At 43.2% G+C, this 26,563-nt stretch overlaps 2 protein-coding genes across 2 annotated transcripts; one reads left to right on the top strand and one right to left on the bottom strand.

Annotated features, from left to right (window-relative positions):
* Positions 1 to 4,654: 4,654 nt before the first annotated feature.
* Positions 4,655 to 11,947, top strand: ankrd34bb (ankyrin repeat domain 34Bb; the record flags this gene model as incomplete). The annotated part of the gene is made up of 8 exons (XM_079516862.1): positions 4,655 to 4,857; positions 6,244 to 6,392; positions 6,926 to 7,192; positions 8,566 to 8,828; positions 9,536 to 9,692; positions 10,052 to 10,223; positions 10,968 to 11,134; positions 11,595 to 11,947. 8 exons carry the CDS (start codon positions 4,655 to 4,657, stop codon positions 11,945 to 11,947), a joined length of 1,731 nt encoding a protein of 576 aa, XP_079372988.1.
* Positions 11,948 to 13,961: 2,014 nt separating this feature from the next.
* fam151b (family with sequence similarity 151 member B) lies at positions 13,962 to 26,095 on the bottom strand. Its single transcript, XM_079516079.1, has 6 exons — positions 25,992 to 26,095; positions 23,960 to 24,085; positions 23,385 to 23,544; positions 19,713 to 19,939; positions 18,124 to 18,259; positions 13,962 to 17,638 (listed from the first exon to the last, which is right to left on the bottom strand). The coding sequence occupies exons 2-6, from the start codon at positions 24,078 to 24,080 to the stop codon at positions 17,500 to 17,502; spliced, it is 783 nt and encodes a 260-aa protein (XP_079372205.1). The 5' UTR covers positions 24,081 to 24,085; positions 25,992 to 26,095; the 3' UTR covers positions 13,962 to 17,499.
* Between the last annotated feature and the right edge of the window lie 468 nt (positions 26,096 to 26,563).

The following is a 26,563-nucleotide window of genomic DNA, read 5'->3' as shown; positions in this document are numbered from 1 at the left end:
GCCCAGCTGCACAGGGTTTTCTCGTCATGAATCCACGGGTCCGCCTGCAGTCCTTCCTCTTACCACTAGGGCCCAGTGCTTCAACGTTGGAGCGCCTCACTGGCCCCTTGAGCTCCACCCACGCGGCAAAATGCTGCGGGGGCAAGCGCTTCCGGGAATCTGGAACGCGAATCTGGAACACATACAGCAGTGTCTAACACTTCAAAAAAAAAGAAAAAAGAAAAAGACCACTTGTTGACCATCGCTCTGACCAGCGCAATATGACTCGGTTTGAAGGCTATGTAGCAGCCTGAGAATCTATTTTTCCAAAAAGACGTAATGCGTTGTGAGCTTGTAGATCAGCTATTTTTGAAACATTTTAACAGGGCTTCAGTGGTTAAACTTGAACGCAATTTGAATCTGAAACCATTTGCTGCATTAGAAAGTGAGTTACACTGTTGAGCATCATCACCCCCTTCCATCCTTGACAGCAGCCAGACAAAGGTTTGAATACATAACAGCTCCACCTCACTCACTCTGAAGTACACACACAAACACGGACGCACACACGTGCACACACACACACGCACACACCTCACACACACTCTATTTGTCTGCAACCTTGAGAGGAGCGATGACGCTGGTATCAGTGTTGTCACACAGCAAACACTGAAGCATCCCACTCTGCCTACTGTAGCTGTACCTGTCTGTCTGTCTGTCTGTCTGCCTGCCTGTCTGTCTGTCTGCCTGCCTGCCTGCTTGCGCACATCCTCAGTACTCACATGTTTGACTGGAGTGAAAGTATCAAGGCCTGTATTCAAACTTTTACTTCTGTAAAAGTGCAAAGAGAAATGAGATTTGCAAAACTAAAAGTAGTCATTATGAATGGCCCTTTGCGTGGGCATGCACACGCATGTGCACTGGGGGCAGCAGTAGCCTCGGTCCCAGGCTTACTCATCTGCGAAGAGAAAAGCCTGGCAGAGACGGTATCCGCAGAAGTGTCGGGCCGGAACATCCGTCACATGTATTTCCCACGGATACGATATTGTTTTGACCAATCACAACACTTGTTTCATTCACAGAGATGTAAACAGATTTGTAAAGCGTCAACGTCATTTCCTTAAGCGGTACTTCCGCCCAAATCCCGCAACTTCCATCCCCAAAAAATGATACCGTCTACGGCGTACGTCTTGGGGGGGCAGTGGGGCGGCAGTGGCTTTTATTTGTCTCTGGGCCTCCGTCTGAAAATATTTGGTGCCTGCAAATTTAACCATGAATCTATCATGGTTAAAATGTAGTTACAATGGGTTTGTATAGGAAGGGGGCGTGTCTCATACATTTAATATCAAATATCTAAATACTGAACCAAGCAATTTAAAAACGTTCTGCTCCCATGCAAAAGCCTGAGTAGATGATAAAATAACCTTTTTTTTTGGGGGGGGGGGGATAACACACCCCCTGTGTGTGTTATCATGCGCCCTAGTTGCTTCGCATACCTGGCCCTTTGTTTCTCTCACACAATCTGGCAACACCGCTCACTCCATCAGGTCTCCCTCCGTCACGTTGCCGTCTCACTTTCATCCTGTCTCCCTCTCTCATCATGTCTATCTCTGCGTCATCCTGTCGCTCTCCCTCAGTCACTGAGTGTGCAGCTCTCACTTCTCTTCAGGTCCTCTGCAGTGGGATTAACAGGATGGAATGAATGACACCTGTAAGACTTTTTGTCCTGTGATGTGCGGCAGAAGAGCTATTCAAACGGAGGTACGTTGAGCCACATATAGGCTAGTTATGAATGTTGTATTATGGATGTGCACATACATGGTGTTGAACAGAGTGTAAAACTGTGATGTTATAGGCAAATATACAGTTTACTAGATTTGTTTTACTTAATTCAAAGTAGTAACATCTCAATATTATAAACATAGTCTGTTGCTATTAAAGGACCTGCATTCATAATTTGACTCGACTGAAAGTGCAAAAATATCTGCATTAAAATATACTTACATTACCAAAGTAAAAATACCCATAATGTTCAAATGTGTCAATTATTTTGAAAGTTTATTTTCAAATTCAAAGTAGTGGTTAATGTATATTTTCATCCATGTCACAAACATAACATGCCCCTATGGAGACTATTCTGTCACACGGAGATGTTCTTGTTCTTGCAGTGTTTGAAAGGTTACTCAAAAGCGGTAATATATCGCCTACTAGTTACTTTAAAAAAAAGTAACATTACTTTACTTTACATATTACTCCCTTTTTTTCTCAACCCCAGTAATTGCATCTTTTGCCCCCAAAAGTGTCACACTATCCAGCTTGTTGTCTCCGATAATTCACACGTACAGACTATTTTACTGGAAAAGGGTAATATTACTTTAAGTAATAAGTTACTTTACACTGTAAACTAAAAGATACAAGTGGCTGAAATGAAAATATTTTTCCCAGGACGGTGGCTTGCATTCCCTTAGGGATATGGTATGGTCACCCGGGAGAGACTCGGAGTAGAGACCCTGCTCTTTTACGTGGAAAGTTAGGGTTAGAGACGAGTTAATACTGCTGTATTTGGGGGCTCTGGCCTGGGGAGCCACTACAACATCAGTGTATTTGACACAGAGACTGTGTCAAATAGACTTTCTACAGAGACTGTCAAAAAGACAGAAACAGAAATTGCTCGCTGAGCACGTCGTCTGCACAGCTTCTTCCAGAAGGTCGCTGCGGCCATTCAGCCTTTGCCTACAATGGAGAGCTGTTCATACTTGGTTTTTGGTCAATGGTTTTTCAGTGATCTGTGGCAATTCAGTCCAGACACCTTCTCCTGGAGGAAGGTTGAGCCCATGGGGAGAGGCCCATGTTGGATGTCTGGTAGGTAGGTGGCTAGGTGCTGTTGCGTGGTCGGAAATCGTATCATCATTGGAGGTTACAAAGTATCCGGTACACTCATCGATATCCTGCACATCTTAGACTTAACTCCTAGTCTGAAGACGTTATGCGATTGTAGCATTGCACGGAAGCGGGGATTGAACCCAGGGCTCCCACTCGCCAGACCAACACGCAACCCACCGTGTCACTAGGGCTGAGCCCGATTGGCAGGGCTGTTGCGGGCTGGGTCTTGGCTGGGGGCTACACAAGCTAGAAATTCAGTACTGTCTACTCTGAACAAGGCATGGGCATCCTTGACTAAACAGCAACAGAAATATAAAGTAAAAAGAAAACAAACAAAGAACAATGATATACATAAATACTTTATAGTTTTTGTGCAATGTTGTATGTTGTTTAATTAATATAATCAATGTCAACCACTGAACTATGCAAATATATCATATCTTACAATAAATGGGCGAAATCTGTACGTACAGTATGTCTGTACTTTGTCGAGAACTGCCCGGCCGAACGACTTGAACTCGACACGCGTGTCACTTACGTATGTGGCACGTTGTGAGCTTGTAGATCAGCTATTTTCTAAATATCTTCAAAACTGATTTTGGGTGTCCCTGGCACAAAAAGTTTTCAGATCGGGTCTGCTGTAATAGTCAAATTACCATAGTTTGGGGGTCCTTTACATGAAAATATCATGTCAGAATGCCATTTTCTCCCAGTCAGTCCGAGGCTTGTCATCACATATTCTCTGTGTAGCAGCGTCACTTGAAGGCCACCGCCCAGCCCCTCAAAGCACTGAGCAGGACCCCTACTGAGGACCCCCAACCACTGGTGGGACGTAACTAAGTACATTTACTCACTACAGTAAGATCATTTTAAAACCCACTCAAAGTATTACTATAAACATTGTACTGTAACTGTAATTACCAGTAAGACGCCTTAATATAGGTGAGGAGCGACCGCAGGGCTGAGACACTCTACCGTAATAATGTCACTTCATTATGTCAGCACTGTCATAGAAGTTTCATTTTAAATTGTCTCATAATCATTGTGGTCCAAAAAGCTTTCATTTTCAGGTAACAGATAAGAGGCAGGTACCACCACTGGTGCAAAGCACAGCTAGTACTCAAGTTCTGTAGTTAATTACAATTCTGCGGTAGGCCTACTTATGAAGTTTACTTTTGAGGTACTTTTATTTTACTTAAACATGTAGATTTTATCTCCTTTCCCCCCTTTTTTCATAGAAAAAGAAAGTGAAGAGGAGGGTCCTCTTCACTTTCTTTTTCTATGAAAAAAACAAATAATTTCACCCAGTTATTTTACTTTGTAAATCTGTGATGTGACAATAAAGCTGATTCTGATTTGTGACTGATTTGTTAATACTTTATACTTCTACTCCACTACTCCACTTCTACACCTCAGTTGAGTCACTGCGTCTGTCACAGCTCTGTCACACTGTGCAGTTAACCCAAGTTAGAAGTAACCAACTAATAAGTTGAGAGCTTTTCATACTGTACGTCCATGGTTGACAGTGGGTGTACTGGAGTGGCGCCCTCCTGTGAGGAACACAGCTTGAGTCGACTAAATAAAAAAAGTATTTTAAGTCTTAGTCAACAAAATTAACACCTTTGAGTTGATTCTGATTTTAATGTGTGTTTTCAGCGGTGAATCTAGGAACCCTCCAAAGGATCCACATGATGTAATGGAGCTGCGCCTGGACTAGCAGCAGCGGCCCTAACCTGCAACATGATGTAATGGAGCTGCGCCTGGACTAGCAGCAGCGACCCTAACCTGCAACATGACAGAGTGCAGCGAGGTTCGCACCGACGGCAACTCTCTGCTGAAGGCCGTGCACCTGAGCCGCCTGCGCCTCACCAGGCTCCTCCTGGAGGGCGGGGCTTACATCAACGAGAGCAACGACCGTGGCGAGACGCCCCTCATGGTGGCCTGCAGGACGCAGCACGCCGACGCACAGAGCGTCCCCAAGCACAAGATGGTCCGGTATGTCCTGTCACAATGATTCGCACATTTCAATGACCCCCAGTTTGATATGCATAGACAATTTACAATTTAGGCCCTTAGCAGATGCTCTTAATCCAGAGCGATTTACAGTAACCAAGAACAAAACATGGTAATACATCAAATACATAAAAATAGTCTCAAAATAGTATCATACGTAAGCTAAGAACCTATTGTGTATCTATACAATGAAAATATGAGTATACACTAAAGTGCTATGTCTACATAAAATGCTATGTTATATGAGTTGAGCGTTTGCATACGCATGTAGGTCGTCAAGGCTAGGGAAAGTGCTGCGGGCTAAAATGGAGTCCGAGGTGGGTTTTCAGACTATGGCGGAAGATTGGGAGGGAGTCTGCAGTTCTGATTGAACGGTAAGTGCATTCCATAGTTTTGGAGCCAGAAGGGAGAAGACTTTGGGACGTGTGGAGCGTTGTCCTGGTGTTTTTAGTGAATGTAGCCTACTTTTAGTGAATGTAGCCTACAGCTTCCCTGCGTTGGCTGATCTGAGCGCGCGGGAGGGTTTGTAGGGTCTGATCAGACTTGCAAGATATGGGGGTGCCATACCTTTGGTTGCTTTGAAGGCCAGCATCAGAGTTTTGTACTCTGCATGGCTTCCGAAATGATGTCATAGGCCAGCCAAGTCTATGGACTTTAATGTTTGTTTATAGGGTATACATTATGATGTAATCCGTCCTCTCCTGAGACACAGAGTGAGTAGACAGAAATGGTAATGGTATCTTATGATGAACATGAGGACCAGTTATATGAAGATGTCACATGTGACGCATTGTGAGTTTGTAGATTTTAGGCGAATGTTATTATGCCTTCTATGACATGCCAACAGTAGGGACGCTAGGGTTCAAGGACCAGGGGTCCTTGAGGGGGTTCCAGGAGGTCCACAGCAGTGTTTATACAGCATCAAAATATCATCAACCACTTCAACCCTATACATTGCGCTTGTAGATCTGCTATTAAGAAATATTGAAATACTTTGACAAATTAATGACTGTAATTAAAACATTTTAACAACACAAATCATGGATGGGGGGATCTCTGGCACAAAATATTTTCAGATGGGATCCATCCACATCACGGCCCAACATATTAATTTGACATGAAAAGATTTGGGGCACACCGTCTTAGGCCCAAACCACACGAATGGGTCCCAGCGGTGTGATATCCTGTTGCACGTTGGCGCATGGTGGCGCATGTCGATGCAAGTCGACCCAAGTGATTCAATTGGTTCAATTCTAGTGTTGCTTGCGTCTACATGGATCTACTTGCAACCGTTTGGTTTGAAAAGAGTTGCATGGCGACCCATTGGTGTGGTTTGGGCTTTAAATGCCCACCTCTGTCTCCTGGAAGGTATCTCTTGGAGAGCGGCGCTGATCCGAACATCCAGGACAAGACTGGAAGGACGGCCTTGATGCACGCCTGCCTCCAACAGGCCGGGGCTGAAGTTCTGTCTCTGCTGCTGAACAGTGGCGCAGACCCCAGTCTGGAGGACCACACCGGTAACAATTGATTATTTTATTAGCGATTGTATTGATTACTTTTCTTTTTAATAAACACTTTTCCAAAAAAATATGGATCCCTTACTAACCAATTGTTTTTTTGAAAGGTGCAGTAGGTATGAAATATAGCTCTATATTTTGAGAGCAAGCATTGCTATAGAGTGTTCAGTAATAGAGGTCTCTCCAACTCATACAGGATACAACAAACATGTAAAATTGGAAGTGATGGCACAAAGACATGGGCAGACAAAACAGGAACTGGAACACTATACAATGGAAGCTGATGAATGGGTACTCTCTGCTGATTGGCTGAAATTGGCAAACCACCAAACACTGATTTAGTGTTTATTAAAGAGTTGGTGAGACAGGGAGACCACTGCCACTGAACAAACACTCTAGGCATGCAATGATTACTAACACAGCCCATAGAGCTTTAACTTGTGTTTTGTTTGAACCTAAATATATCACTTTTAAATGATTGATGATTGATTTTTGATTATTTTTAAACCCAACTAATAAACCCTTACACGCAGGCTCGTCTGCCCTGGTCTACGCTGTGGACTCCGGTGACAAGGAGGTGCTCAGAGTTCTGTTAGACGCTTGCAAGGCCAAGGGCAAAGAGGTCATCATCATCACCACGGACAGGCTGTCCTCTGGTGGTCACATGACCAAACAGTACCTCAATGTGCCCCCACCCCCTGACCTGGAGGAGAGACTACATTACCCGGCTGCCTCTTGTTGCATGATGTCTCCATCTGACATCCAGCTGCACACGCCACCACAAGAACCACAAACAAAATGTAACTTATATTATGATATTTACATACTAGTCCAGTGGTCTTCAACAGGGCCTCAGGGACCCTATAGGGCAGTGGTTTTCAAACCTGTTCATGTCAAGGACCCCCAAATTGATACATATTAGGAACCAAATTACCCCCCAGTTAGATATTAACCCTAACCTCACAGGAAGCCATGGGTGATTTTTAACCCGCAGCATGGATTAGTTGTAACCCGCCACGCATGTTGGGAGCCATGGGTGATTTTTCAAACCCGCAGCACGGGTGAGTCTTAACCGGTCACGCAGGTCTGACTAACGGGATATCTGACTTATGGGCAGTCTCCCATTTGAACGTCTCAGGCTTTTGTGAACAGAACACCCGAGACAGTTTGTAAGTCGCTTGATTCAGTATTTAGATATTTGCTATTACTTTTGAGGGGCGCCAGCCCCTCCTATCTTGTGGCGTGTGTGCACAAACTTTGTCCTACACAAACATTAAAATGCCATTGACAATGAATGGACAATTTTACGTCATAGTGTAAACACAAACATTGCGTAACACAAACGCATTGATGACGAAGGTGAGGACGCAAATTGTGATTGGCTGGAATGAGATGATGATGATGTACAATCAAGAGTGCCCCTCACTTCACACGGAGTGATATTTTGAGGGTCGCTAGCCCCTCATACAGCTTTTTGTCCTGAACTCATGTCACATTTGCCATTGACAATGAAAGGAGAATTTACATCATATGTGTCTGAACAAATCGGATTTTTGTGGCACTTAAATGCCATTGACAATGAATGGAGAATTTACGTCATATGTGGACGAGCAAAACGGCTATTTTGTCCTAACACAAACATTAAATGCCATTGACAATGAAACGAGAATATACGTCACATGTGGACGAGCAAATCGGCTTTTCTAAACACAGTGCAACTGTATTAATTCAGCTCGGGGCTCACTTCATGCAGGTGTGATTTTTATCAGACACGTGGCACCCCTTCCTTACAAGCCCATTGTAACTTCATACTTTACTAAACTGATAGTGCTGTCAAACGAGTATGAAGCCAACTATGAAATCTATGAAAAAGTTGAATCTACACAATTTAATACAATATAGGGGTCCCTCTCCCTGCTCTCTCTCTCAGCTGGGGTCCTTGGCCTGAAAGACCCCTGTCCTACTTTATATCTAGTCAACAATACTTCACTGTCGGTCAGAAATCTCGATATTTCAACTTTTGATGTTTCTTTTCAATTATTAGAATGTTACACGTTGTTCTGAGCTTGTGGATCTGCTATTTTCACCATTTCAAATTGTATTGGTATTTTAAGAATAATAAACAAGGAGCGGTATTAAGCATTCACAATTATCTGTTGCCCTGCCTTTTCAGCAAACGCTTCGCCCCAATTTGGAAGCCCCCTCATCGGCCTCAGAGACCCCAAAGGTTCGACCAGTGGACCACCGTCCAAGCCCAGCTCTCCCACCCGGGGGGACCCCCGTCCGTCACCAGGTCCCGGTGGGGTGAACAAACTCCTCAGCCTCCAGAGGCTGCACTCAGAGCCGAGGCTGAAGATTCCTCCTTCCCTTCAGATTCAGCAGAAACAGAGCCAGGCCTCATTGCGGACAGAGGAGATGAAGGTCATGTCTCCTGAGGTACTCATCGAATAAAGTTGAGGTCCCCACGGCTGATTTCAGTCATTTAATGGATCTCGTAGAATTCAGCATGTCTTCTATGGCAGCATGTCATGCATGGCCATGTGTCACTCATGTTGGCACTGTGGTGTATTTGCATGTGGGACTACGAATGGAAATGGGCTTGTAGCTAAATTCGGCATATTTAAGCGCTGGGGTGGCACAGTGGTAAAGTCCCTGCTCACCTCCACGGAGGGAGGAGGGAGTGTTGGGAGGGCGGAGTAGGGTGAAGGCCCCACGTCCTCCCGGAGGGGGCTCCTCACTGGCAGGTGACTGAGTCAGTAGGATACAACACACAAATGTGTGTGGGGAGGAATTAATTGGCATAATGACAAAAAAAGGGGCTACAAATATTATTCACACCCGTGTGAAGTGAGGGGCGCTAATATATTAAAGTCTATGTTGATTAGGTGATGTAATGGTGATGTAAAACAAACGGTGCCAACACAAACATTAAATGCCATTAACAATAGACACAATGACGTAATGAGGGACAATATGACAATTTTCCCTTCATTGTCAATGCCGTTTTTAAAACAAACATTGAACTAAAAACAAACATTAAACCTGTATATAGGAGGGCCCCTCAAAAATGTAAAAGGCGGCATATTTTAATGTGCACTGTCCTGGAAAGAAAGTGAGTAACTGAAATGTGTGGGCGGTGATAGGATGATCCGTCGTTCAGGGTGAGCAGCCATGGTGGTCTCCATGGAGAGAGACCCCCTATTGTTTCACGTAACCACAGCATCGACGTCAAAGACGCAGCGGTGGCAGGCCTTCTGAAAGCTTTGGACCGCTCGCCTGAAAGCCAGACCACTGGAGGAGGTAAGAGTTTTGGTATATTTTATGTCCAAGAGCTGTTTAGGTAAGTGTGTGCGTGTGTGTGTGTGTGTGTGTGTGTGTGTGTGTGTGTGTGTGTGTGTGTGTGTGTGTGTGCGTGCGTGCGTGCGTGCGTGCGTGCGTGCGTGCGTGCGTGCGTGCGTGCGTGCGTGCGTGCGTGCGTGCACTCACAAAGATCTGTCAGCAAGAGAGATGGAGAGAGAAGCACAATACAATGTTAACACAACATTACACCTTTTCATAATTAAAGGAGCACTTCACCCATTTTTACCTTTATCTTCATATAATTGGTCCCCATTAATGCTCATTATAATATCGTGACCTTATCAAACTAATGGTGACAGCTCTAGGAGGTGTGAAGAGAGGTCTGCTGGGTAGAAAGATGTCATACGACAGCACCGCCAGTTTGGCGTCTCATCCAAACCTCCCCCGGGACGATGGTTGTCCCCGTCCCCAAGAGACTGCAGACAAAGGCTCGTCGGAATGCCTCCCACACCTCGCAGTGTCCAGTCTGAGGTAGGGCTGCAGCTAACAATTATTTTATTAGTGGCTGTTCTATCGATTACTTTTTTGATTAATGGAATAATCAAGAAGCGTGTTTTTGAAATATCAACAAATCGATGAACACATTTCTTTTTCTCTGTCGCACAACAGTGTTGTTCAGAAATAGTTAAAGATGGAGTGCCACAATTTTTGTATTTTTCCAGTTTTTCATGTGTCTATGAGGTGACAGTACTTCATTAGACACCCTGGAGTCGTTTTTATGTGCAATGATGTATTCCCTTTGTATTTAGGGTTTCTTCCTGGAGGCTGAACCCTTGACAGTCAAACGTGCCAATGACAAAAACAGTAATATAGTGACATCACATTATCAGCCCCTCCCCTAACCCCTCCCCCTTTATTATACAACCACAGCTGTGGGTGCGGCTTATGTTCAGGTGGATCACCACCCATCACCACCCACCAGGCAAACCAGGCATACTTAATGAACTGGTGGGGGTGCCCACATAAAAACGACATTTTAACAAATACTGTACACTTTTTTGAAAAACGTCTTCCTCCTTATATAACAATAAGACCTGATGATCATGTTTTAGGGTGGAAAAAAATCATGGCACTCCATCTTTAAGTTGGCAGAACTATAAGCTTTTTGGGGATATTTTCTGAAGCGTTTGGCCTATAATGACTTGTCTTGCCCAAAATAGGGATCTATGATCAATTAAATTGATTTGTATTTATTAACTGTTCCCAATATAATAGGAACGTGGTCCAAAGGAGGAACATAGGAATGGACCACTACAGCTCCGACTCCCAGCTGCCACAGTTTGGACATCAGCACCGAGAGGACGGGTTCAAGAGCACCGCGGGTGCTGGAGTGGGCCTGGAAAGACGCAAACTGGCCAACAGCAGGTCCTCCACCCTTTCAGGTAAGTGTTGGTCCAATACAGACAGAGTATTAGAAATGCCTTTGGTGCGCTCGGGTGGCACAGTGGTAAGGTGCCTGCCGCAGAGGTTATAAGTTAAAATCCACCGCGATGCATTTACACAAACACAATTGGTCCGTGTTTGGCGGAGGGAAGTCAGGTGGGGAAGATATTAGTCACTGTACGAATTCCTATGGGCTGGGACAGTGCCTGACGGTGGAGTATTAATTGGGCGGGAGGAGTACAACACACAAATTTGTGGGGAGGACGACAACAGATGAAAATTGTGAAAACCGCAGATCCACACGTCACATTGTGAACTTGTAGTAGAACTGCGCTCTTTCACTATTTTTGCAGGACTCCATTGTACAACAAAATATAAAATGGGGCTTGAGTGGCTAATTTGCTGATATACGGTATTTAAAAAAAATCTATTACAAATCACGCTTCTCACTTCTTTCAGGCTCTAGGGAGTCCCTGGAGAGTGCTGTCCAGAGACGGAGTGCCACCACTGGGCTGGAGCGCAGAGGATCAGGGGCCCTCCTCCTGGATCACATCTCTCACACTAGACCTCACTATCTGCCTCCGCTGAACCCCCATGCTCCCATACCCGACATCGGGGTCAGCCCAGCCTCGTCTGGCCTCTTCGGTGGAAGCAGCAAGGCATTAAACGGGGCTGCAGGTTCCAAAGTCAGCCAACCCTGCGCCCCTTCCTTCCCGAGGGATCTGGAGGCCAAGAACTTGCTGAGGCGGCACTCCATGCAAACGGAGCAGATCAAACAGCTGGTCAACTTCAAGGAACTTTTTGGCCACTAGAACAGTGGTTTCTCAAACCTTTTGTGGATCTTGAAAGTGTTCGCAGGCCCACCCGTCTGATCACTTAACAACGGCAGCCGAAATGTGTGGGTCGCGTGCATTTTCAGAGCATTTTTATTTTAAGGAATCGATTGTTTTCCGGCTTGGATTGATGGAACCAACGCAGTATTGCTAATTTATTGGTATCACAATGAAAGGTTTTGAAGAAAAGACCATGTCATTATTTTTATATTAAAATGGACATTTCACCGTTGGAAGAAACTCCAGTGGCCAAATGTAAATAGTATCTGTAGTAGATAACAGGAGCATAATTTGAAATTTGCACCCTATGGCCAGAAAAATAAGTCTGTGTTTGACTGGATTACTACAATGACCATAATGCTTTGGTGCACCCCACCTTGTGGAGGGGTAGTCCAGGAAGTGTCTGACATCACAGACACTATGAAATACTAAAATATCTAAAAACTCATATATTACCCTTACCCACATAAAAACACAAGTGTTTGTATCATATAAGATCTGGTTGCAAAAGGGGTGAAGTGGTCCTTTAATGTTGTATTAGGCCTATCATTAAATTCTTAATGTTTGCCAATTATTTTGGAGCCCAGTTGCAATACAGTGGAACCTTGTCATTACGCTGCACTGGAAGATGGAATGCATTTACCACATGTAAATATACTGCTGCTACTGCTACATGTCAACCCCTTATACCTGTGATATCATCTAATGGCACATTTTCAAGCTTCAATGCTGCAGTGCTCTTTGATACAGTGATCTTAAGAATTACTTTTAAGTTGTATGATTAGCTAAAAAAGAAACAATGTTTTGACTGCACAGAAAATTATACAATTTTTATTTAGCACACACATTAAGCCTGGTTTGACTACAAGGAGAATTGCTGTTCAATTCAGGCTTCAGATCTAACTAAAAAAACATTGCATGGATGCACCTGGGACGTATCCTCAGTGATGTATCCTGAGGTCAACGGGGTTTCGGGTCTCTCAACATATACCCCTCACTCAGGCGACCCAGCCGGGAGTGATCAAGTCCCGACTTACGTCCCAGTAGCTACCCTCAATCAGTCCCACTAGGGAAAAACCAGGGGCACACAATCCGTTGGAACTACTCCAGAACTACTCTGCCAGGGCTGGGAGGTACACTTCTGGCGCATGGAGGGACTAGGCTCTGTGGGTTGTCTCCTGTCCAGGCCCCTCCTACGTCTCACCAGGTCCACTCCTGCTCTCACCAGGAGTAGAGCGGGGACCTGTGCGTTGCACCAGAGTCCCAGCACCAGACAGTTCATTCAGGAGTGGTGGGCAATGGTTCCGCAGGGTCATGGTGCTGCGTATTCCCGCTTGCATGGCCCTCCCAAAGGCCTCACCGAGGGCTGTTGGGCTTCCTCCTCACGGAGGACACAGGCTGGGGCGCTAACTCATACTGCTCACCCGGGTGCCGTCTACATTCCGGCTGTCACCCGTCTCTCCGGTGGTCACCAGACGATACCTGGTTGTCACATTCCTTTGTCTATTCCTATGAGTCACTATAAATAGAAGAACTATAACTAAAAATCATCGCATGGATGCACCTGGGACGTATCCTCAGTGATGTATCCTGAGGTCAACGGGGTTTCGGGTCTCTCAACATCATACCCCTCACTCAGGCGACCCAGCCGGGAGTGATCAAGTCCCGACTTACGTCCCAGTAGCTACCCTCAATCAGTCCCACTAGGGAAAAACCAGGGGCACTACTCCAGAACTACTCTGCCAGGGCTGGGAGGTACACTTATGGCGCATGGAGGGACTAGCCTGGCTCTGTGGGTTGTCTCCTGTCCGGGCCCCTCCTACGTCTCTCACCAGGTCCACTCCTGCTCTCAGCACTCTGCTTCTTCAATTATTGTTGTTGGAAGACAACTTGCTACTACTGCTAAAGTATTGCTACTTGGTGGTAAGAGTGATGGGCTTAAAAGAAAAAGCAAAGCCTGACATTATTTCCCCCAATAATATATTTATTGGGTGACATGACCACACAAAGCCTACAGTATAATGATATAGCACATTTGAATGAGATCGAATACAATCATATTTTTATTATCACACCGTATATGGATACAAGTCTACTTTCTCTTTGCTTTAATTGTCTTTTCTCCATGTCTATGGTTCACTTTGAAAATAAAATAATTATCTGGCTAATAGGTGATATTTTAATGTTATGACAGTTATCTAAATGCAGTTCTGGTACACATGCTGTCAATAAACCTTGCATCACAACTCTGCTTTGAAGCAACATTATTTTATAACAATTTGTTACAAATATATCTGTTACACATCCTTTAATGTTTTGAAGTAGACTGTCAGTTCAGAAAGATTTCATTGATTGAAAATATTGTTATTAAGAGATTGCAGAATGGGAACAGTCCAAGGAAGGTCAATACAAAAACTGCTAAGAGGATCAAACCAGAAAAAGCACTAAGACTTGTTTACATCATTTTCAATTCATCAAAACATTTAAAGACATACAAATACACACATCTATGAAAAATAGTTACAAAAAAGGGAATACGTGAACAGTATAGAAAAATAGAGGGGGGGGGGTACTGGGGACTTTAACTTTGTTACAGGGGCCAGTTTCGAATTGCAGCCGTCCGTAGGTGCCCTTTGAGAGCGGTTTTGAAGGAGTCAAGGGATTCGCATGTCTTAATGACTGTTGGTAGGGCGTTCCACATTTTGGTGGCATAGGAGCCAAAAGGTTTTGAAGGAGGCTGGGGATTCACATTTCTTAACTTCAGTGAAACTATGCAGTGGCATGAACTAACGCTGAGCATCCTGGCACTGGTTAACATCCAGAACCTTTACTCATTTCAAAAGAGTGTTTTTGCATTAATTAGGATAATTTAACAGGAAGAAGAAAACATTAACATCTTAGTTTGTGCTCATCACTGACATCTACAGGGCAGTTTTGGAATATATACTGTATACAATCATAACTTATTTTAATGATGAATCCCATCTCCTTCCAAATACTTAATGGGACATTTCACTTAAAAAGAAAATCACTCACACACACACACATCCCCCCCTTTTGCCTAAACCCGACTGGAATAACAAATTAAATGCGTTCAAGGCTTTTAAGTCTCCACTTAAGACTCGCCTTTGAGCTTGGCCCATAGTACTTACCCTAGACCCTTAGATATAACTTTATGTAGACTTAGATATCATTTTATACAGACTTATAGGATGTTACGTAGACAGCACTAGAATTGCATTTTATGTAGTCATAGCACGTTATAGTATATATGTATAGTATGTATAGTTTATAGTTTCATTATATAGATATTCCACTATTACGTTCTTAGGTTACGTATGTTTCATGATAACTACTTTTTATGTATGTGATGTATTGCCATGCTTTTTGTTCTTGCTTATTGTAAATCGCTCTGGATTAAGAGTCTGCTAAATGCCTAAATTGTAAATTGTTTAGGAAGAAGGAGAAAGTTTGGCTGATGTCTGTGGTGAGGGAAAAAGATTCTACAAGGTGAAAAACTAATCTTGTCATATCGTCTCATCCAAAAAAAAGAGCTCTTTATAGGCCAGAACTCTGTGGTGAGGGAGCAAGATTCAAAGTGAAAAGCCAATAAGGCCATATAAGAGACTTTGGGTACCTAGAAAAGCACTATATAAATCTGATAACATTATTTAAAGGGACCAAGAAGTCACAAAGTGACTTTGGTCACTTATTGTTTTTGTGTTTTTTTTTCATCTCCTTCTCCTTCTTCCGCCAAAAATAGCTGTAATCCGCGGTAATCTGGTAGAGGACCATGCCAAACGGTGACTATGCGAAGCCCATGACGATTGGCCAAATGGTGGCGCTATAGCACTCAATTGAAAATGCAAACTTTGAACGTGCGTATCTCATGAACCGTTTGACCGTTGGCAATGACACTTTGATACACATGTGTCTCCTCGTGCTGAACAACTTTCGTGTTCTGACTTTTGACCTGACCTTTAGATCACCCGCCATTTTGAATTATATGAAAAACAGTTAAAATGTATCTCCTCCCAGGATCTTTGATCAAAATGCACGAAAACTTCTACACGTGAACTTTGGACCTATACGGACAAAAAAAAATCGTAGTACATTTTTCTTAAGTGAAAAAAATGAAGTTTTTATGAGCCAATGAAAATTGCTGGTTTGTGAAAATTCTTCTTCTGCCTCTAATACATACATGCAGCGGTCATGGGTTCAAATCCGGGTAGCGACAACTCAGCCCGTGATTCTTATTTGTGCATATTGTTCTTATTGCGTATTGTCTTCTTTCTTGATCCCGCCTTATCGCTGCTTGCAGCTATATTATTATTATATTGTCTCATCCTATACAAAGCTCCTGGCAGTTCTGGACAATTTAAATATCCAGGTGGCCAATCCGTTTTTAAGAGATGGTGAGCAAGCACTTCCTACATTCCAAATGAGAGGGTATATACACCTTTTTTTTAGGCCACCCAGCTGGAAAAGATGAAAGAGTACTTTCAAACAAACCAAACCGAGGACCTCACCAACTAAAATTACATTCCGTAAAACACGGAATGTAATGGCCCCGCAGTTGGAACAACATGTTCCATCCACACGCTACGTCGTACCGGGGAAACTCCCCCGTCAGGTGATAAGAAGCGGCCTGCTCACTAGCTCAGTTCGGGGCTCATCCAGAGGCTGAGCAGAAGTTCAAGCGGAGGCGAAGGGCCGCAACACACAAGTGCTACACAGATCTCCAGCCACAATGTGCGGAGCTGAAGGACAAAGCCCCAGCCAAAAAAAAACATAACCTAACCAAATCTGGCGAGGTCAGTGTGCACAGATAAGTGTTGATTTTGATGGCAAATTTTGATTCAGTTTTATATTCTTTTGAATAAAATTCCACTTTGTTTTTGTCATATTTTAGTCACATGAAATGTTTTAGTTGACTAAATATCATGCGATATTAGTTGACTAACCTCATGCCACCAGACTTTCAACATAGAGTAATAAAAGGATAGAGACCGAACCGGAGCGACAGCCCCGCCCCCCCCTGCTATTCATTTCAGTGGAAGTTGCTCAGTGGCTTTTTGAAGCACCCGGAAGAACGTTCTACTTTGACCACCAACTGTTGGTGGTCAAATGCGGAAATGCAAACAAGCGCTCAATGTTAAACCCAAGCTGCACAGGGTTTCCTCATCATACATCCATGGGTCTGCCTGCCGTACCACTAGGGCCAGGTGCTTCAACATTGGAGAGCCTCCCTGGGGGCTTGACTTTCCACCTCGGAAGGACCCTGCTCCACTCTTGTCTTGTTTTTGTTTTGGTCAGCCATCCGGTCCCAGACTACTGCCACCTCCTGGTATGGATTGTTATTGCACTGGATCTCCTCTGATCATCAAGTGCCCAGTCTGTTGCAATCTGTGACAGTTTTAAGTAGTTGGAATTAGTCTGAACTGACTGTGGAGAGGGACCTTTAGAGTCTTTCATTTTCATGCTAGTGTGTCATTAAACTCAGTGCCACAGGACCTTTGGACACCTCCCCTTTATTGGTTATTTATATGTAGGCTCATTTCGTCTGGTAGGTCATAGTAAATCTTGCTCTTGTCAAACTCTTGTCTGTAGGGCAGTAAGTCCTGGACCACAAACTGGTCATTTTGGTTCGTCCATACAGTCAAAGAGTACCTTAAAGAAAACAGAAAAGTAATTTAGTCGTTTTAAAACATATACCAATAATTCATATAAAACTATGAAGGGGTTATGTGCTTAACTGACAGAGAGGTTGATAATAGATGTGGTTACACTTGTAACGCCGTTTTTTTAGTGGTTGTAGGTTTGTAATCACTGTGGCACATATGGCTTTGTTGAGTGCTTATACGAACACAATTGGCCCATGCACTTCAGTGATGCTTGCGGAACTCGACTACGTCTCGTTCCTGACCGCATCACTGTCATGCCAATAATCACGGTAAAGCACACCCTCAAGTGTAATATTGCATAACATTATAATCATGATTTAAGACAAATCTTACAACTTTAGTTCAAAAGAAATATATAACAAATCTATGGTGGCCTGTGCTGAACAATTTCTACTGCCATTTAGCGGTGGATGAGTTTTAATAGGTCAATTAAATTAGTTTGGTTCATTGTTGAACCCCTAGTTGCCATACCTATCTGACTGCTGCAGAAGCCATTTGAGTTGCGACAGAGACTTGGATAACAGGCTGGCTCTCACTGGGAAGGTGACGGGATGCTGCAGGCTCCTGCAAACCTCCTCCATCTCACGCACCATTTCCCAGCTGTACCCTGAGAGGGAAAAAATATATAATAATATATATCATTATTTTTGTTTTCCGGTGTCCGTGTGTACATAATTCAAACTGTAACAAACAAAGACAAAACAACATGTCCATGGCAAGACTTGTCCGTGGAGGAGATTTGTGGTATTGTACGTGATACCTGTACTACGTATGTCATATGGTATGTGTGAGTCAAGTCAACGGTATGACCACAGTGGAAAAGAGAAAAGCGTGGCATGTCATCTGTTGAGAAGGAGCACCAAGGCAAAGGAGTGTAGAACTGGACAAGTAAGTCTAATTTCCGTCAGTTGAGAAAAAGTGTTTCAAAGTGTCCAATAATAATAAATTATAATACTGGTAACTCAACAAGCATATTTCATGGAAACCATTATCCACAGGTAAACCATCAGACAATCTCCTCACCTCTGATCAACGTTAGGCACCTGTGACACTGCATTCCTTTAAATCTTGCCATGCACTTCATTAATCACTTGTCATGTACAGTCTACATAATTATCTGTTTTGATCGGAATACTTCCTCATCATAATAGACTACAGTACCTTCCGCACCTTAATGGGACCCGCAACCATTTCAGCGTTGACAGACAAAAACTAGTTTAGCTTGTAGAACTTGTCCTGACCTAAAGTAACACCGTTACCATTCATCTATATACTGTAATAACCTATTATGAAGTATAATATGCACCCAGTCACCTTTGCAGCTTAGGCCATTTTTCTCCTGCAACTGTACTAATAAGACCCAATTACTGAAATCCCAAACATGGAATATACTTGGACCAGGGGCGGCCTTAAGGATCAGGAGGCCCCGTTCATGACGTCATCATTTTAATAATTAATAATATATTTTTTTGTGTGTGTGTCAGTGTGTATTATCGGACTTCAAATCAAATCCTGTGTTGAGGATAACACAAGAATAGTGTACTGTACAGTATAAACAAAATTAGACCAAAACCAGACAATTAATTAAAAGGTTTGATTATTACAGTCTGCTTGAGGTGTAATGCAGCTAACCCTAGAACACTAAACCCAACTCTTGTCACACCATCACTAAACCCGGGTATATCATACCCCATGTAATATATTCCATAACAAATATTTCTCATCAAATTATATTAACGTACAGCAATTCATGGCAATTTGAGGTACTCTTCTTTAATATTGAATTTTCACACAAAATAAAAATATATCATGGGGGGGGCTATCATAGGAGACAAATCTGTGAAATTTAGCTTGTAGAATGCAACCTAGTTTTAGTCATCATAGCTTAGTTTTTATTTAGTTTGTCTGACTTTGTCAGCAAAAAAAAAAGGTAGTCGAACATTTTTCTCGTTTTAGTCGACGAAATGAACACTGCACTGCGTGAACCTATGAATCCATATCAAATAAAACCTCATAAATGGATCCTAGAATAGAAAGTAACAGAGTAAAAAAATAAACACCTGGGTTATCGGCGGCAGGCGTCCATCCAGTGGACCAGCCCAGAGACAGCACCATGGGGTGGGAGGAGCCGTGAGCAGCCATCTCACGCAGGAAAGTGGACGGTTCCAGAGGTACGGCCTGCTGACCTCCGGGTCCATGGAGAATGTCTGCATTGAGCCACACAGGAACACTCAGCTCAGGCCACAGGTCCTCCAGCACAGCCATGGACGGAGACACCGCTGCTAGGCTGACAACACAAACCAGCAGCATCGTTTCATTTGGACTTTCATTTAGAGTAGACGTTTCATTTAGATCTGCTAGTTTCACAGTGAGTTCCAATGTTGTTGTTGGAGCTATATCTACTAGTTTTCAGCACAAGAGTTGTCGTCTTGTGCCCCAGCAACATGAAAATGTATACATTATTGAAACTAAATACTGCTGCTGGGCCGTTATCGGCGTTAACGTGCTGCGTTAACGGGAGACTCTTATCGCACGATAAAAATATATATCGCCGTTAATCTATTCTCAAAATTGGGTCTGGGAGCTGGGTCTGCAGCGGCCAGGATGCGGGCCGTGTGCATGTGTGCGCGCACGTGTGTGCGTGTGTGTGACAGAGCGTGTTCGGAAATAGCGCACTGAGCCCAATGCAAACTAATAGGCGAGTGCGCTCCGGTGTGGTATTTCCGAACGCGCTTCCGAACACGGCTTTGACCAGGGTTGCCACATTTCGTGACAGAGAGAAACAAGCAACCACGTCTATGAAAATGTTATCAGGCCAGATCAAGTCAGAAAATCTGAAAAAGTCAGAAAATAAGTCTAAAATAAGCAACTATAGTGCACTGCTGACTGTCAAACATCATTGCAACACTGAACAGTTCTACAAACTCACAATATGAAATATAAGGTATTAATATATACATTCTGTCCTTTTATCTGTATTGTACTATATGTGTCATTGTATGTTTAGTTTTACTACCATTTTAAGAGCCTGCTCAGGGACTACAGATGAAAATTAGCTTATGGCTAACTCTGGCACATTTACATGAAAGTGAAAACTGAAATGTTGATTAATGAGCATTGTCCCTGTCAAATAAATAAATAAATAAATAAATAAATAAATAAATAAATAAATAGGCTAGTTGTATCCTTAATTAGGGCTCCTGGTTTAAACCTGTTCACAAGGACTTACTTCTGGTCATTATTTTGGTAGCGCACACATATTTTCAATGCCTTCGGCAGAGTTCAAATGAGCCATTCTAATCGCGATTAATCACGATTAACTCCAGGATTGCAGTGAGATGAATGGCGATTAAAAACATGAATCTATGCCCACCACTACTAAATACATATATGTAACGCAAAAATATCTAGTAACATAACTAGTTTATTTTTTATATACTGCCTAAAATGCTGGTATCGGCAAAAATTCCAGTCTATGTGTAACCAGTCTTTACGTAAATCCAGTTTATCACATAGTCATTTACACTAATATGTTGAATGTTTCAGTTGATATTGCACAACTGTTTTATACTTCAACTGTACTATATTTACATCATTGTTTTTACTAACTTGCAGCTAGGGTTCATTTGTACACTCTCAGGCTGCGTTCGAATTCATTCCCTATGCCCCATATAGTGCACTACTTTGGGGTTCCGCCATTTTGTTATAGTGTCCGAATATGTAGTGAGCATTTTTGCACCCTAATGTAGTGGACTAAGTATCCCACAATGCACCGGGAATTGTAGGGACCATCCGATGGTCACTACAAAAACACAGCGAAGCAAATCTGTCCCATAATGCATTGCGCAAGCTCGCTCTTGAGCGCACATGCACGCGTTTGCGCGCACGTGCACTGCTTCTGCATGCATGCGCTCATTGCGCTCCAACTCAGAAGAGGCAGAAGTTGAACCAGCGAAAGAAATCAACACAAATGTACTTTTTAAACTTTCGTTTTCCCCTCTCTTTTCTTCCCTGGCGGATCTCGAAGCTACAGATCTCGAGACAAATGATCTGTGCATTTATTTGCAATTGTTTTATTTTATTTATAATAAAACAATTAATTTGCAATAGTATTACTAATTGATTAATTGTATAACCCGGGCCCAGCGCATGACGTTAGGAGAGGAATCAGTTGCTTGCTGTAGAATATATTTTAATAGTTTTTGGATTAAGGTTGGTGAGGTTGTAAAGCTATGTGCTAAAGTCCAATATATATTTTGTACATGCATGTGAGACACATTAATTGTGTCTCCGAACATATGTTTTATTAATATGAATTAATTCCTGCCATTAAAAAATATATGTTATCTAACATTATTTCATTGAATTGCGATAAATACATTAAAACTTCATTATGTAGGCAGTAATTTATTGGACTGCTGTTTCTGTTAACGTCCGTATTGTGAGCAGAGCTTGTAGATCGGCTACTTCCGATCTACAAGCTCACAACACGGACGTCGCGTTGCTTATAGATCGGCTATTTTTGCCGTACCCGGCAGCGGCGTCGAGTCCGGGGGTGCTTGAGGGCTGAAGCACCCACTGACACAATGGGCGTGTTCGGAAATAGCGCACTGAGCAATACAAACTAATAAGGCGAGTGCGCTCCCGCACTGGGGGGGCGGGAGGGCACCCACTGCCGTTATAAGAACTTTCCGCGCCTGGTACCCGGGTAATCATGCTGCTGATATTTTCATATTGTCAAGGTGGTGCACTGTTTTCATATTGCTGGATAATGGATATAATATTAATTTATTGATAATAACCTTTTTATCATAGACATATAGGCCTAAATGCCTGCTGCAAACATATTTTCATTAACCTATTTTTTCTTTATTCATCCATGAATTTAAAAATAATTGAACAAACTGTCCTTGCAGGGAGGTGACAGCCTGCAGTCACTAATTTGATACAGTCTGTTCCTAGCGAAAATTCAGCAGCAGCGTTTTGACTGGTTTCTTGTAGTCAGTTGATTATTCATATCCAAATGAGTGAAACGGCCGGGATGATTTGTTTATTTTTCATACAGTTCTTTATGAGGCGATCTGAAAAAACCCTATGGGGATTACAATGCAAATAAAAAGTACATGAACCCGCGGACCTATAGCGCCCTCTACCGATATTGACGTCAGAGTCGGTGCTCCCCATACAGGGAGTATTGTCCGAATTAATCACTATTTGAGTCCACTGAGTCTGGGTCCCCGTATGGGGAGTAGGGAGTAGGGAACAACCCTAGCAATTTGAACGCAGCCTTCAGAGTTACAGACCTGTAAGGGTCCATTTGGAATTGGAACCCCCTCAAGTAACCCTGAGACTGAGAGTCCTGGACCCCACTTTGAGAACCACTGTCCTAGAATTTGTTTTAATTGCGTACACCCTAGTCACTAGGGTGTACGCAATTAAAACACTAGGGCCTAGTGTATCAGTTAGATCAAGCGTACGGATGGCCGTGGGTTTGAATAATGCCAAATCAAATGGGTTCAGATCTGAGCCAAGACTCCTGAGGAGTCGCGTCTGAAGCCTGTCCTGGACAGGAGTCTCCAGACATAAAAACGGATGATGATGATGATATACTGGAAGGTACTTGGTATGGAACGACATGCAAGCTATGGTGGAATCGGGAAGGAAAAAATGATATCGGTATATTTGTAATTTAAAGTAAACAGTTGACACACACACACACACACACACACAACCTCTTGAAGTCCAGTTTGATCCCCTTGTTGTGTGTCTTTGTTCCCTGAAGCCACTCCCTCAGTGTGATGTCACTGTCGTTGTCAGGGGGGTGGGCCATGATTGGCTCCTTGGGGTCGTGACCTCTCATTAGTATGTCTGCTTCGATCATGTGAGCGCCACCTGGAGGTTAAAGCAATGCTGAGATGAGACATTGTGTTTTACAAGACAAACGTTCTTTCATTAAGGCTCTGTTGTTCCATTTAGTGTACAGTAGTTCTCAAACATTTTAATTTTCAATGACCCCCATTTGTAAGTGTACAAATGGAGTTCCAATTGTACACTCCATACCATAGAGTTACACACCCATACGGGGCCATTAAGAACAACCCATTCAAGGACAATTTGAGACCCACTGGTGTAGCAGTGTTTCTAGTGAGTGAGCCAATATGCACAATAGCAGCATCCTGACTCCGTTTGACCACAATGGAACAGGGCCTTCATTGGTATCATCGGTAACATTGGTGAAGGAAGTAGGGAAAGGCCCTGGAAGTAGGAAGAGTTATTATGTGTGCATAGAGCAGTATGATGAGTTCACCTTGCAGAGCCTGTGTGAGTTTGTGTTTGCTGTTCGCGGCGTGCGCCCACTTGACCTGAGCTGCATCCTTGGCTCCGATCAGACCCCGACTGAGAAAATAATCCAACGTATCCTCACTCATCTGTCCTGTGGAAGAGCACAATAGATTCCGACATAAACATCATCATTCACACAGATTCACACATTATTCGATTAATTGAAAATGTAATAAACAGAAGAGTCACTAAGAAGAAAATCGACAGTTGTAGCCCTACTTTGAAATAACACAAATAAATTGTTTTAAATTCCTTTGGTCAAGGCGCGCCGATTGAGTGTTGGTGAGATGTTAACCGCCGATGCCGTATAGTTATAGCCTGGCTAATAATCCAGACTAATATCACACAACACTGTCGCGGTATATCAGTCTGGGCTGGCTCCACTTGGATTTCATTTCCCGGGGAACATTTTCTCTTTGACGCAATTGGTCAGAGCTACTGTCAGTCAAAAGTCTCAAGCATTGAACGTCACTGTACCAAAGCCCGCCCATATTGCATACCGTGTCCCGATTGGTCCGACCTGTTCTCGATTGTAGGAAAGAGGCGTGCTACTGAGCCTCGCCAGACCGAAATCCGCTGGTAGGCAACTTTTTTTTGCCAACGGCTGATTCGGTCTGGTTTATTAACCAGGCTAGTATAGTTATGCATCTTTGAAACATCTCACCAAAACTCAAGCGGCGCGCCGCTCTCCGTGAACGGAGGGTATGTACATCTGCATCCCACGGAGGGCTTAATAACCGATCAGGGACCCTAAGGCTACCTTCGTCCAAACTTCAGAAAATGTAAACTAGGGTCCCGAAAGGGGCTATGTGTGCTCCTTGGAATGTCAGCTTGAGTCAGTCTGAGTACAATATGCAATATGATGAGCCAGTCTAGGCCGAGTAGTTAAGAGTTCCTCACTGATGGATGATGAATACATGTCAGTGTTGGAAAGTAGGTACTTTTAATAGTGGAGTATTTCCAATTTTCTATACTTTTACTCCACAACAATTATTTGAAAACTTTAGTTACCTTTAGTTACTTTTTTTTTTTTTTACATGATTCATTACCCTATGGCCACTTCAGCCGGACAGGAATATAAATGTGGGTGTTTAATTTTGCATTATTGATACTTTTACTAAAACATGCAGTGCTATACTTCAACACATCACATTGCATATTCTGAGCCAACTCAAGGTACGGCCACGGAGCCGACTTGGGGACCCAACGCAGCTCCTCCAAGGAAAACAAACAAATTAACGGAGCTGAACGTGAATCCCCCCCACCGCCCACCCCTTTTTTTCCCTCAATGTATATGTTTCTTTTCCCTTTTTACCTCCTTTATGATGAATTCCTGTTCTGTCCTTTGTCTATATAGAAGTGTCTATTTGTACGTCTCTAAATGTTTTTGATGAATTGAACATTGTGGACCCTATTGGAAACAAGTGTAATGCTTAATTGGGTCGTCCACTCACAGTTAACAGCCTTTGTATTGAGTTTGTGCTTGAAATGTACTGTAATTCTGCAAACTGTTAATACATTTTTCAATCAATCAATCAATGGCACGACGTTGTTAGACCAGAACTAGCCATGCCCATGGATCCAAGACGGACCGTCATCTCATTATGGCAGTCGTGTAGGCTAGATCACAACAGTTTAACGATACAACCTGTTGCTGTTTAATTTACCATTGAAGTGTCGAACAAGCTGTAGAATAATAGTTCCAACCAGAATGAAGAGGACAGCACGGAAATAAAGCCACCGACTGTGACAAAACATTAATAATAATATCAGCTACACGACGTCAACATGAATGTGAAAACATTCTTTTATCCATTCAGTAATTAATTGAATCAGTCCCAGCTGCGTTTAAACACTTCCATGTAGTAAGTGAAATCCTCGCATATGATTATGAAAACAAACCTGCCGTGGTTTCTATTTGCTGCTCAGTGCTCATATCCGGTCTAGAGCCCGCCTACTGTACCCGGTAGTTTACACGCACACATTCGTCTACGTACCGTTTCCGTTTCTGCTCCACGCACAGACCGGATCTATGGACCGGATCAGCAACGGGCTTAAGAGAATTGATCCCAGTCGCCGATAATGACGACGTCCACTGCTGTCGCACAATTAAAACGTAGAACATTGTGTGTTTAGGAAAGCTGTGGTTGAATATTAGCACTGTGCTGCAACATTTGATTTAAGCGATCCATGTCATCGTGGTGTGTACCGTGTGTTGTGTTCAGGTGTAATGTCAAATGAGCGTATTCAAACGGGATGTTTCAAAAATTATGTGATGTAATAAACTAAACACGACACTAGATGGTGGTATTTATTGTCTTTAACGAGAAGTGGAAATAAATGAGATGGTGTCTGTAAGTATATGTGGCCATTGTTTTCTAATAATAAATAATAATACGACGTCCTGAGGGCGAGACGCAATCTCGCGTGCACGCATCCGCCTGGGTGACGGCAGACTGCTGGGCGAGCGCTGGCGCTTTAAGATGGGGGTTTAAATCAACATATATGGAATGAATTCTGTACTGGCCATATATGGACCATGTCCTGAATTACAATAACACGGTGTGCC

This window comes from Electrona antarctica, assembly GCF_951216825.1.
Source record: "Electrona antarctica genome assembly, chromosome: 12".
NCBI lineage: Eukaryota > Metazoa > Chordata > Actinopteri > Myctophiformes > Myctophidae > Electrona > Electrona antarctica.
Note: the sequence above shows the minus strand (reverse complement) of the source record. Positions and strands in the feature narration are given on the sequence as shown.